This window comes from Ceratotherium simum, chromosome 7 (genome assembly GCF_057802395.1).
Source record: "Ceratotherium simum simum isolate JZ-2026a chromosome 7, ASM5780239v1, whole genome shotgun sequence".
In the NCBI taxonomy this organism is placed as follows: domain Eukaryota; kingdom Metazoa; phylum Chordata; class Mammalia; order Perissodactyla; family Rhinocerotidae; genus Ceratotherium; species Ceratotherium simum.
Genome location: NC_141906.1, coordinates 23,991,042 through 24,005,476, shown reverse-complemented (window position 1 = coordinate 24,005,476; position 14,435 = coordinate 23,991,042). Strand labels below are relative to the sequence as shown.

The 14,435-nt window shown below is 39.2% G+C and overlaps 1 protein-coding gene across 1 annotated transcript; it reads left to right on the top strand.

The window, feature by feature from the left end:
- The first annotated feature begins 10,744 nt into the window (after positions 1–10,744).
- On the top strand, positions 10,745–12,389 carry LOC101387841 (olfactory receptor 56A4-like). Its single transcript, XM_004418624.1, has 2 exons — positions 10,745–10,993; positions 11,694–12,389. The coding sequence occupies exons 1-2, from the start codon at positions 10,745–10,747 to the stop codon at positions 12,387–12,389; spliced, it is 945 nt and encodes a 314-aa protein (XP_004418681.1).
- The last annotated feature ends 2,046 nt before the right edge of the window (positions 12,390–14,435 follow it).

Genomic DNA, 14,435 nt, shown 5'->3' with positions numbered 1-14,435 from the left:
ACAAAGCATATCTTCTGGAACTCCAAAGAATAGACACCAATGGTACTTGGCTATGACATCACCCTGGTACTCACATCCTTTGAGGCTATCTGGCTTCCAATGTCACTTGCCCCCAAAATTCTCTCCACATTCTTATCTGGTATAGTCAAGGGAACAAGACAGGCTCTGACACACCAATCATGAAACAAAAATCTGCTTTCACCACACCCAGGCATCTGTCTTAGTAAATTATCTTGTTGATTTATGGCCACATAGTGTGCAGGTGCTTGACTGCTTTGCAACTCCTGCCCAGGGCAGTACAAGGGAATGTAACTCTCAGTTTGCCTGTAAAATAACCAAAGAAACAAATAGAGCCCACAATGCTGTATCACATATTATCTTCAGATCCCATGGAGTCCTTACTTTAGTTCAGCTTTCCTTCTTAGGATAGAACAGCTCCTGCAACTTCTCTCAGACCCAGCTATGACTTGGCACTTCATGCGAGAAGAGCTGCTGAGCTATTTTTCTCTGCTTCTGAAGTGTTCTCAGTAGAAAAGAGCGACGGCATCATTCATTGGTGTCATCACCTTTGTCTACCTCTCTCCTGTATATCACAATTTTCTCTTTCTTTGATTTATTATTCTTCCTAATTTAGACTCTTCCTGAATGAGGGCCTTTGGTTCTTACACACGGACAATACATAAACCAGGCAGGAGCAGGAGCCTCCCTAGGATCTCTCCTTTTGTTTATGAAAAGGTGGTAGCGTTGGAAGAAGAAAGTCTAACAGGATTATTTCTATCCTGAGGCATTACTTCTGGTCGAGTACTAGCTTGGCCCAATGAGGGAGGCTGATCCAACCCAAGGTTCCTTTCAGAAGAAGTAGAGAGACGTTCAAAGCAACAGAGGTAGTATCTTACTCAGCTATCCCCCATCACCAGAAACACAATCTCAATCCCAATCCTGGACCTCAGACTTTGTGAGGTGGAAAGACAGAGGATTGTGTCTCAGCACCCTCCCCAGCTCCCTTACTCCTATTTCTGGTACCCAGAAGCTTTCTAAGGCATTTCTGTTTACTCCCGCACATATTCAGATGAAGCCTATCCTCACTCAGTGAGTCAGATTTTCATGCTCTTATCATGCCCTATCATTAATAATAAATGTTTCACATGTCCATTCCTCTTTCCAGTTAAGCCACTGCATTGTGAGTAATAAAGGAAAATAATATGTCTGTAACATATTACACTTCATGGCCCATTTTTTTGTACACTGGCCATAATGAAATGATCTCAGTTAAATCCTTATTTAAACATAATTTTTCCAAGAGTACACTTAATATCTGAAATATATTTCCCTCTGTCCTAAATCTAGAAATATTTGCTTTTCAAACACATATGTTCTTTATGTGTACGCTCCCCTTAAGTCTTCCTGGTTTTCTTCGAATCTTTCCCTGTTCACCACTACTCCCATGTTGAATTTCATCTTCTGTGTTTCCTCCACTCCTGCTCTCTCCACTCCTTTTCGCCCATCTCCCTCACCCCTAGCCCCCAAGAATGGGCCTTATGCTCTAGATTCAGATGCCTAAAATGGTCTTATCCCCTGTGGGGTTGTGGAGAGGGAAGGTACAGAGTGGGTTTAAGGCCATGAAAATAACCTCTGGAGCCTCTGAGGGGCTGGGCCAGATGGTGCAGTAAATAGCCATAAATAGCAGCAGTACAGTCTAGTCTCCTCAAGCTGATAGGTCTGCTTTGGAGCCAGGAAAACCATGAAGAACTGAATGATGAGGCATGTGGGGCTCCAGGTGTTCAATATAAACAGAGAGAAAAAGTTCCTCTGGTAGGACTACAGCAGGTCTGGTACTGCAGGTTCAGAGCCTACCAATTTCCCCAGATCTGGTGCATCACTGCTTTCATGTGGGAGCAAAGTTTTTCTAGTGTAGGCTGTATTCTACCCATTTAGAAAAGTGGAGATTTTCAGGGTGAGTGTTCTTGAATTAAATCTATACCTTTATTATTACCTATGGCAACTGGAAACCAGGAGTTATATTCTAAACTGCAATTCAGCCCCCCCTAGAGAAGATTGCCCAAGAAGCACCAATGAGATAGGACCGGTAAACCCAGCTGCCTTGATTACTCCCTCCTGGCCTTCCTGTCTCATCCTGCCTTGTCTCAGTGCTCCTTCCTGTTTCTCTTGCTGAGACAGAACAGCTTTTCCCTTGCTCAAAAGTTATCATCCTTCCTAGAAGACTCCAGACTGGGTGGGGGTCAATTCTTTATTTTTGGTTCTTTGATACAAGGGGAAAAAAACACAATAACCACCTGAAACAAGTGAGTTTATATAAACAGATGAGTTTATATAAATAGATTTCTTTCTTTAAGGTAACTGGAATCTAACCACAGGTAAGTTTGTATGGTCTAATTAACAGGATAAATAGTTTTTATCTAGATTTATGTCTGAAGCTATAGTTGTTTTCTAATTCACATGCCACCTTTTGAACTTCAACTCTCTTGCCATTCTTTGTTAACAAAACCTAGTGCCAGTTTCCAAATATATCTTATGTGAAAGAACGGTGTTTTGATGACCACATTTGGAGATATCTGGACATTTTGGCATTCTTACTGAATGGTGACATTGAATCTAAAAAAAATAAATAACTTCACTGGTCTAAGGTAGGAGTGGGAGGAAGAGCGATATCTAGTCTAAATCAAGGAGGTTGAGGTGGCTGGAAAGTCCTAGTCTCTGGTGGAGGCATCTGTGCTACTCTAAGTTGAGAGCTCTGGATGTGTTGATTACCTCTGTCGTTAATGAGGTATTCCCATCCTGAAGTTTGAAAGATCACTTTACTAAGAAATCTTTAAAGAAACTTTGATGGGGAGTATTGAAAAAGAAAATAAAAACTGTAATTTTGAGCTGATCCAGAAATAGAACCAAATGAAAAGAGTTCACCTATACAACCCAAGGGTCATAGATGCCATGTTGCCAACACCAAGCATAAACTCATATATTAAGCAAAATAACAAGAGGAAAGTTTAGTTTTCCAAAACTCTAGACCTATGCTGTCCAATACAGCAGCCAGTAGCCACATGTGGCTATTGAGCATTTGTAATGTGGCTAGTCAGAATTGAGATGTGCTGTAAGTGTAAAATGCACACCTGATTTTGAAGACATAGTACAAAAACATTAAAAAAATTGTAAAATATGTCTTTAATGGTTTTTTATATTGATTACATGTTAAAGTGATAATATTTTGGATATATTGAGTAAAATAACATATATTATTAAAATTAATTTCACACATTTCCTTTTAAATTTCACCTACTCCACAATGCCTTCCTTTATTCACCTCAATAGAATTAATCTATTTTAAGCCATGCCTATATCTCCCTCTGATACTGGATTATAAATTTCTCTGAGTCTGGTGATGAGTTTTATTCATCTTCTCAACTTTATGTAGAGCTGCCAATACAATTCTTTACATATTGTTGTTGTTTTGTTGAATAAAAGTGAATAATTCATAGGTACACATGTTTCTTATTTCCTCCGAAAACTTAGGGGAAGAATCAAGTTGTTAATATAACGTATTCTCCAAAGCACCTTACAAAAAGCCTTACAGAACTCACAGTTCAATGTGATTTTATATATCTTAGAACCTAAGACTGCTTATCTCTGAATGAGATAAGCATGACCTTTATTTAAATCCCAGGCCATTGATTAGATGTGAAATTTTTGACTCACTGATCTGAGCTCTAGTTTTCTCCATTAAGAAGAGTGATAATTGCCCTCTTGTTTTATGACTTATCTGATTGTCGAATGACCTAGTTTATGGAAACTTTTTCAGCCACAGCCTAAGACTTGCTAGTAATTTATAAATGAGAGCTAATTTTTATGATTTTCCTATGCACACTGCTTTTTCTAATGTCTTCAGAAGTAGATACTCTTCACTATTTTATATACCATGTACTTCAGAGATGTCCTGTCCTTCCCTACATGTCATCCTCAGTCCCCAGTGCAATTTGTTGATTATTGTACATCACTCTTTTATAAAATCCTTTCCCTATTTGCAGCACATCATGCTATGCTGTGGCACTCAGTTGTTCCTTGTTTGAAGTCATCAATTAAAATCTTAGCCCTGCTGCCTCATTTCAGATGTTGGGAGTTGGCTAACAGACTGGTTGGCATGGATTCAGACTAAAAGCACTGCTCTTCACAATGAAAGACTGTAGGCCTCTATGAACAGAGAATAGAAAAAAAAAATGGAATCTCAAGTCAGCCACTGAGGGACATGTGCTCATGAATTCACTACACATGTCTCTACAATTTGTCATGTTAGTATTGCTATTTCATTGTTGGTTTTTTGTTTTGTTTTGTTTTGTTTTTTTGAAATTAGAAAGTTTCAAATTCTCTACAATTTACCTCTTGAGGCCACAAAAATACTTGGTAGATTGTCCACATTGGTCACCACTTTTCTTATTTCTGAATACCTAGACTTTTATATCCAAGGGGATTTTAAAGTCATCAAATCTAGAGCTCTCTTGGAATTCCTGCTAAAGAATATTTGATAATTGGCATCCAAGATTTGCTTAAATTCCCCTAATGATGAGGAACTACCTTCTAGCACTTAAAAAAGAAAACCTCTGTTTCTGTCTGAGAGTTTTAAAAAGTTCCTCTTAATTGTCTGCAATTTTTTCCTTGGGCCCATGTTGAAACTGGTGAATTAAAATTCCAGTACTAGCTTCACTAGTTTTAACAGCATTCCATTTAAGAGTGTGCAAGTTTGATAGCTCTGAAAGAGACATATTGCTCACTCTCCTTCCAAATAGTTTCCCGTTTCCTTCTAATGTGCTTTCTCCTGTATCTTATAAGCTCTATTAGGTCAGGGTATTTGTTCACTCATCTTTGCATTTCCTACTAAGTCAAGTAGTATAACAAACATAAAAGACATTTAGTAAATGCTTATGGGATAGGTTAATAAAATGTGGAATGCAGGAAAATGGGAGAATGAAATGATATGTGGAATGAGTACATAGTAAAATGGAATGTGGGAGAAGTATATGTTATAACGGAATATCATCCTAAATATCTGATGTCTCTATTACAAACAACCATTTCAGTGTATGGAATTTTAAGATCCTCTGGGAGAAGTGCTATAAACCTCTATATTCTCTTCCTCTTTGTATTTAGATGCATATATCTCTCCTTCACCTTTGGGAGTGTGTAGGTTTGAGTAGGTGCGTGTAGGCTTAAGCAGGTAGGTATGTTTGTTCCGGGATATAAAACTTCAGGGAGTGGTGATCATAAAGACAGGAAACCTAAAGCACCTCTGTATCTTTTGACCTACAAGAGAGGTGATGTTATGATTTTAGCAATTTTGTGGACCCCTGCCATAAGCATAAGGTGATGAGAAGTTGAAAAGTCACATACTGGCTGCAGACTACTAACCAAATAAGATATTAGCTTGGAAGAAACTTTAGATACGTAAATTTGACACATCCACTTAAAGGCTTAGCAAAAGTAATAGTTTGTGTTAGGGTTTTCATTCTTTTGCATATATCAGAGAATGAGACTGCACCCTCTAGATATTGGTCTTTTAGGACCCTAAGATACAGAGATCGAAGGACGCAATTGTGTTGGAATGTCTGTAGGTCGGCCCAAAACATGTAAAGTGCAACCCTGGTCTGCGTCTACAAGGGAGGCTGCATGGACAGCATAGGAGAGGAAGATTTTCATTCAACTTTTACTTAGAGATACAAGTATCAGGATTTTTTTTCTTTTTTTTTTCCTGCACCAGATGATGAGTGTTCAAAAATGTATAAAACTTTGTCATTTTCCCTCATGTGCTTTGATATTACCAAGGGAGATATTAGTTACGCTAAGAACCACAGCTCCAGATAGAAAGATAAAACTGTGAAAGGGATAACTGTAGAGCTCTAAGCAACAATTGAAAGAAGAGTTTGTCCAACTTTGGGGAACAGGGACAGGAAGAAGCTAGCGCTTAAGTAATGAGAACAGTGGCCAACCTAATGTCTAAACCTGAGTAGAGTTGTGTCTGGAGCTGGGCTAGCTGAGGCAGGATTAGAATTAGGATTAGTCTGAAATCAACACCCATATACAGACATTGGAGCAAAGAGAGAAGAACTTACTTTTTAATGTGGTACTTTATCGTAATTTAAGACTCTGCTCCTCCTCCCATATCTGTGGTGATAATGAAACTGTATGCAGAAACATTCCTCCATAAAAGGTGACACTTGGCCTATGCTTTGGGGGAAAACATGGCAGAATTAGCAACTCAAAATGATGGATGGTCAGAGAATCACCCAAAAAGAACTCAAGTAACAGTTTGAGATCATTTGGGCTCTTCAACATTTCACCAACGGTTCTTTTATGGCCAACTGACTAATTCTGCCCCTGCCTCGGGAGGCTCACTCCCTTATTGTGAAATCTATACCCTGACTTCACTTCTAATTTTGTCCCTTGGAGGTAATTTTGTGTTTCAGGAGTCCATGAAGCAGCTGCTCACCATTATCTCCCTCATGGATATTCCTCGTGCCCCCAAATTAGACACCCTCTAGACTCTCTTCCAGGCGCTAACTTTTACCTTTAACATTTAGAAGGGAAATCCATCTGGATTGGTCTTTGTATATAGCAGGAGGCAGGAGTCAAGGGTTTTTTTACTTCCATATGGATATCCAATTGATTCAGCAACCTTTGTTAAAAGACCATTTTCCCTCAGGGACCTGCATTGTTGATTTGCTTTTCTCATCAATCGAGTGGCCATGTATATTTGGATCTGTTTCTGGACTCTCTATTCTGTTTAATTAGTAAATTTGTCTATCCTTTTGCCAATAGCACATTGTCTTAATTCATATAGCTTTGTAATGTTATGTATGTTTTGAAATCTGGCAGTCATTGTAAGTTGTCCAGTTTTTCACCTTTAAGTCTGCGTTATCCATTCTTTCTCTATGTGATTCCCATATGAAGTTTTACAATTGACTTCTAAAAAGAAGGAAAGTGCTGAGATTTTCACTAGGATTACATTGAATCTAGAGATTAATCAGATTAATATAGTTATCTGACATTCTTCTCGTTACTGTTTTTATGACATGTCTTTCTCATTATGTATTTATTTTTTTGTGTGTGTGAGAAACATCAGCCCTGAGCTAACATCCATGCTAATCCTCCTCTTTTTGCTGAGGAAGACTGGCTCTGAGCTAACATCTATTGCCAATCCTCCTCCTTTTTTTTCCCCCAAAGCCCCAGTAGGTAGTTGTATGTCATAGTTGCACATCCTGCTAGTTGCTGTATGTGGGACGCGGCCTCAGCGTGGCCGGAGAAGCGGTGCGTCGGTGTGCGCCCGGGATCCGAACCTGGGCCGCCAGTAGGGGAGCACGCACACTTAACCGCTAAGCCACGGGGCTGCCCCTCATTATTTTGTTTTTGACCATTCTGGGTGCTGATATTTAAGTGTGTCTTTTATAAGCAACATAAATATATTCAATCTGGTAGTCATAGTCTTTTACTTGGAATACTTGATCTATTTACATAAATGCAATTACTGATTGCTTTATAGCTACCATATTATTATTTGTGTATTTAATTCACATATTTTATATTCCTTCTTCTCACTTTCTTGTCTTATTTTGGATTAATAAAATTTTTATACAATCTTTTTTACTATTATTTTGGTGACAATTCTAGAAATAAAAACATGTATTCTTGACTTACTACAATCTAATAAAATGTATATAATGAATGTCCAGGATTCCATACAATTGTTTTCCTTTAAATGACATATTTTCCTTGTGTACAGATATTTCTAAAACTTGATAAAAATTAAAGATAAGTTATCATAAAGTGCTTATGTTAAAAACAGTTTTCAAGAATACAGATAATATGTAAGATGAAGTCATTTCATAAGTCTCATAACATTTGCCTTCTTAAAGGGTCTCTTAATACATCCTCCGTGTTCCTGAGTGATATTCCTTTCCATTACAAATAATACATCTCAGTTTATACAACTTTCAGACACCTCAAGAGAAACTATAAGCTGATCACCACTCTGTCTCTTCACCTGAGTTTAAATGCAGAAGTCGCTTTTTACGTTGGAAACGTATCTGCAGAGAAGCAGAAGCCCATGGGAGCAGGATTCTCAAAATGACTTTTCATGTTTCCAGCCTCAAGAGAGTGGCTATTGTAGAGATAGAATCTTCATAAAGTCATCCAGGGGCCAAAGCCACAGCAGAAGGCCAGCGAGTACTTGGGGAGTCGCATATTGCCTGAAAGCAGCTGGATGGTCAAAATTGCTGTTTGGAGCAGACTTTCTCCATAAGTATTTTTGGGAACAGTACATTGGAAAGCCAAGCATAAGTGACACTTTGAGTTTGGTCCTTGACTGAAACTGAATTCTTTGTTTATTTCAGAGAATGTTATTGCACCCTCAGATGCTAGTGTGTGAAGACCCTGAAGATCACTGATGTCAGAAGAGTGTGAGCACATTAGAATGTGGGTCAGCTAAGCTCACGGAAGGTCAGCTCAAGCCTGTCTCTGCAGGAAGGCTGACTGGAGAACATTCCTTCCTTGAGTATTAGAGGCGTATTGTAAGTGTCTGGATTTGTACCACCTGCCGCAAAGAAAAATGAAGGAGACCTTGTCCTTGACCTTAATGGGCTTTGGTCCTTCTCGGAGAGATGACTAAGAACCATAGATCCAGGCAGAGAGATAAAACCATGAGAAAGGAACCTACACAATTCCCAAAGAGTCCATGGGAGGAGGATAACTTTCAAATTGGGAGACCAGAGATTGGCCAGAATTGTGCTTAAATAACTGAAGAAAATGGGAGAAGCCACCAATCTGATGACTGAAGCTGAGCAGAGCTGTGGCTAGGGCTGACTGAACTGAGGCAGCAGTCTTGATTAGGGATAGTCTAAATCATAGTTAGGTCAGTTATCTCAAGTGGGTGTAGCTCTGTCATTCTCATAGTGTTGCTCCTGGAGAAGCAGCATCAGCATTACCTAGGATTTTGTTAGAAAGGCAAATTCTTGGGCTTCCCCCTAGACCTACAGGATTGGAAGCTCTGGCAGTTGGGCTCAGCTATCTGTGTTTCAAGTTTCCAGGTGAATCCCTTTCCAGGTGATTCTGATGAGCACTCACATTTGACAACCACTGGTCTAGATAAAATTCTGATGAGAAGCCCATACTATATATTTGAGGGAAAAAAAAAAAACAAAAAACAGTTCCAAACCTTGACTGGGAGATTTTTTTGTGCCTGGGAAGTTGCAACAACATGCCTCCAAATATACCTATAATATAGAGATGATTTTTCCTATACTTCAGAGGAGAAAACAGCAGAACCTGGCAATTTCTTCACCTGCAGGATCCTTGATGTTTAAGAAGATAATCAAAGAGAAACTGAAGCTTCAGGCTGTGTAACGTCACATCCTGGGGCATGTTTAAGTATTCCTTCACTTCTTTCCTTGCCTTAGAAGCCTCATTTCCTTATTTTTTAGGCTTTTCCTGGGAAATACAGAGGTTTTTTCTTTTTTTAAGCAGTTAGTTACCAAAGACACATGCAAATAAGATACTGCACAGGTATCTTTTATATTGATTGTTCTCACCAATAGGTTTCTTTTGTTTTTCTCACCACTAAATTAATTTTTTTACCCTTGTGCTTTGTTGCACTTTTTACTGAGTGCTAAGCAGGAGTACCAGTGGTTTATGGTAGAGCAAGGTATGGAGATGCTATATTATATTAGTCGAGGCATTATGATACACTCAACAATCTGTCAGTCTCATATATCCAAACTGGTCTTATTGAAGGCCTATTATTTCACCAGGTGCATGGTGTTTTTCTTTGCGCTATCATAAAAAGATAAGATTCCATTGCTGGCAGATGGAGCATAGACTTTTTGGAAGACAAATAGGAATATCAATGAGTATAAGAAAGTTTTATTGATGCTTTAAGAGCAGCATGCTTAGGATATTTAAGGATCACAGAGAAACAATGGAAGAGAGAGACATCTAACCATGTATGTAAATGAGTAACAAGAAAAAAAACATTTTTTTTCTTATATTTCTAAGAGATGTAACTCTTGATACAGATAGAATGGGACAAGCAGAGTTGTTATTTGAGGACAAGAGAGTTGATTCTAGAAGAATATGACACAAAAACACAGAGGTGAGACAAATCAAACCGTCTTCCATAGGTGGCTGGATCTATGTGTGTGGAGTTGGAACACACGTGAACAGAGTTGGAACACACTCATGTGAAAATAGTTATTCTTTTGTGTGTGTGTGTGTGTGTGTGTGTGTGTGTGTGTGTGTGAAGAAGATCAGCCCTGAGCTAACATCCATACCAATCCTCCTCTTTTTTTTTTGCTGAGGAAGACTGGCCCTGAGCTAACATCCATGCCCATCTGCCTCCACTTTATGTGGGACGCCGCCACAGCATGGCCTGACAAGCAGTGCGTCGGTGCGTGCTTGGGATCTGAAGCCGGGCCACCATCAGCGGAGTTCACACACTTAACCATTATGCCATGGGGCCGGCCCTAAAAGGAGTTATTCTTTATTCATAAAGTTATAAATGCTAAGGAAATTGTTTTAACAAGTAGTGATATGGTCAAATTTAAACTTTAGAAAGATGTTATATCAATTGAATTGCAGTGAATCTTGGCCTAGAATGGAGGCAGATAGATCAGTTAGACCATTATTAAGGAAACAAACCCTAAAATCACATCTCTTTCTTTCCAGTCAGTTCCAGGCTCACCTGCCAGTCATGGTACTATCTCTCAACAACACAGGGACCCAAGTGACTGAATTCCAGATGATCTGTTTCCCAGGAATGCAGGACACACAGCACTGGCTATCTATAGTCCTGGCTCCTCTCCTGATTTTGGCTCTTGGGGCCAACTTTGTGTTATTGCTAGCCATCTGGCAGGAAGCATCTCTGCATGAACCCATGTACTACCTGCTTGCCATCCTCTCTATGCTGGATGTCATCCTCTGCCTCACAGTCATTCCCAAGGTCAGACACTCCCTGGATTCACTCTTAGACACTCAGTCATCTTTCTCTAAATAGTACCTTTAGAGTAGTGTTCCCTCTCATTCTCAATGCCCATGTTTTTTTTTTTTAAGGTTTCATTTTTTCCCACTTACCAGCCCTCTCTCAATGTCTCAGTCAGTGATATTCTAAGTTTTGACCTTCTTTTTAGTTCTAGGGAGATTTTGCTTGACTCTGAATGACTCCACCCTTACACCCAAGGGCTCTAGAATTTTCTTTCTAATATGCAACTGGATGTACGTTTATGTCGTATACTGAGATAGGGAGCATAATTGGAGGTTTCTTATGTGTATGGAGAGGTTGGAGGGTGTCCAAATATAAGTATTGGGCTTACTGTGTTTGATGTTCTTGTGATACATTTAGATGGGCAGATGTGTAGAGCTGGAGTTTGGGTAAGAACTCTGGAGATCAGGAGAAGACAGGTTAGAAATAAACATTTTTAAACAAAAATCAGGGTCTATAGATGGAGAGAAAAAGTATAAATCAGGCTCTGGAGATGGGGATGCACAAAGAAGGTATTTGAAATTAGGATTCTGTCTCAGCTGGGATTTGGGGGCTGTGGTTTTAGGATACGGATGGTTGAAGCCATCTGAGCCTTCTCCCAGGTTTAGATACCCCAGGGTGGGAATGAATGCACAGTGTTTGAGAATAATGATTCTGGCAGGTCCTGCTCATCTTCTGGTTCAACTTGAAGCCCATCAGCTTTGCAGGCTGCTTCCTGCAGATGTTCATCATGAATACATTCCTTCCCATGGAGTCCTCCACCTTTCTGGTCATGGCCTATGACCGTTATGTGTCCATCTGCCACCCACTGCGGTACCCGTCCATCATCACTGAACAGTTTGTCAGTAATGCAGCCATCTTCATCGTCTTCCGCAATTTGCTGGCCACACTGCCCACACCAGTTCTGGCTGCCAGGCTCAACTACTGTGCCAGCAACGTGGTGGAGAACTGTATCTGTGCCAACATTTCTGTAGCAAAGCTCTCCTGTGGGGATATTCACCTAAATAAGCTCTACCAGTTTGTGAGTGTTTGGTGCCTGTTAGGTTCTGATCTGGTGCTCATCTCGCTATCCTACTGCTTCCTCCTGAGGGCTGTTATGCGTCTGCAGTCAGGAGGTGCAACCACCAAGGCCTTGAGTACTTGTGGTTCTCATCTCATTCTCATATTTTTCTTCTATACATTGCTGTTAGTCTTCATCTTCACAAACAAGGCAGGAAAGAAGGTGCCCTCAGATGTACCCATTCTTCTCAATGTCTTGCACCACCTCATACCACCAGCCCTGAACCCCATTGTTTATGGAGTACGAACTCAGGAAATTAAGCAAGGGATTATCAAACTATTCAAGTACCAGTGCTGAGAGATGTGAGTCAAAGATTAAGAATTATGGAAGTCTGGGCATGTTTTAGTAAAGGTTTAATCTTAATGCCACAGAAACACAATATGACATCCATGCTGCTACCCTCATTTTGAACTTAAACCTTCTTCAACCACTATCACAATATTTACCCTGACTACCCCATCCTCAAATCCTCACTGAACTCACGTTTAGGTATTCATTATCTTATTCATTCTGACCCCTTGCCATCATGATTCTTCAATTACTCATTTTTTAAGTATTTTATACTTACTTAAATAATTCTCAGTCTTTACATTCTTCGTACCTCTCACATTTAATTTATAGGGCAGAGATGGGACAGCACTTTAAATAAAACCTGCGGGTATACGTACGATAGGGGAAACCAATGAAGACTTTATTTCAATAATCTGGGTGAAAAGTGATAATGTCTTGGACTAAGGTGGTGAGTGAATATTGAAGTTATGTGTCACAAGATTTGCTGAGAGTCTATATGTAGGGTATAAAAGATGGAGAGCAATAATAAATGACGCCAAGACTTTTTGCAAGAGCAGTTGGAAAGGCGGAATTGCCATTAACTGAGAACCTAGTTTTATCTGTAACATCAGAAATTTCGCTTTGGACACTGAACTCTATTTCCATCCCAAACTCCTCCAAATGACTGTAGTTTTGAAATGACTACTAAGTATCCAAAAAGAGAAGCAAAAGTAAGCAACTAGACATGTGGCACTTTTCAGAGACCAGATCCGTGCTAGAGACAGAAGTTTGAGTTATCAGAGTATGGATGGTATTTAAATCCCATTTAGATGTGTGATATGAGGTCAAGGAATTATCCACTCATTTCTATCCCTTGCTTCAAGAAACTTGTTCAAATATTGGGTACCCTGGATTAATGATTGTTTGCTATTTCCTGAAGACTGCTTTCTCATTAAGAAACTGTGTTTAATTCTTTGTGTTTGCCACATCTAGCATTGTGCCTGGCACATAGTAGGTGCTTTTTCAATTAACAAGTGATTTTGACTCAAAACTTTTGGTCACATTATGTGACATCTGGATTATGGGGTCTTGATCCAAATAATACTGTTTGTTGATGAAATTTCATATGTTGGTTTTAGCAAACATTAAAAGTTATGCCATTTTTATAAGACATTAACATAATTTAGCAGAGTAATGGCCTTCTTATACTCAAAATAGGGGATACAACTTTAAAGTAACATTTAAAATGGTTCAAAAACATAGACAGTAAGCTTCTTGACATCAGTCTTGGCAAGGATTTTTTGGATTTTAAACTCGAAGCAAAGGCGACACAAGCAAAAATAAACAAATGGGACTACATCAAACTAAAAAGTTTCTGTACAGTAAAGGAAGCCATCAACAAAATGAAAAGGCAACCTGCTGAACGTGGGAAAATATTTGCAAATCATATATCCAATAAGGGGTTAATATCCAAAATATTAAAAATCTCATGTGGCCTGGCCTGTTGGTGTAGTGGTCAAGTTTGGCACATTCTGCTTGGGGTGGGGTTCACTGGTTCAGATCCTAGGCACGGACCTACACCACTTATCAGCCACACTGTGGTGGTGACCCACATATAAAGTAGAGGAAGATTAGCACAGATGTTAGCTCGGGGCTAATCTTCCAGAGCAAAAAAATAAAAATAAAAAAGAATTCATACAACTCAATAGCAAAAAAATAAACAATCTGATTAAAAAATGGGCAGAGGATCTGAGCAGACATTTTTCTGAAGAAGACATACACATGGCCAACAGGTACATGAAAATGTGCTCAACATCACTGATCATCAAGGAAATGCAAATCGAAACCACAATGAGATATCATCTCACACCTGTTAGAATGGTTATTATCAAAAATAGCAAGGATGTTGAGAAAAGGAAACCTTTGTGAGCTGTTGGTGGGAATGTAAATTGGTGCAGCCACAATGGAAAACAGTATGGAGGTTCCTCATAAAACTAAAAAATTGAACTACCATATGATCCAGCAATTGCACTTCTTGGTATTTATCTAAAGAAAATTAAAACACTACTTCAA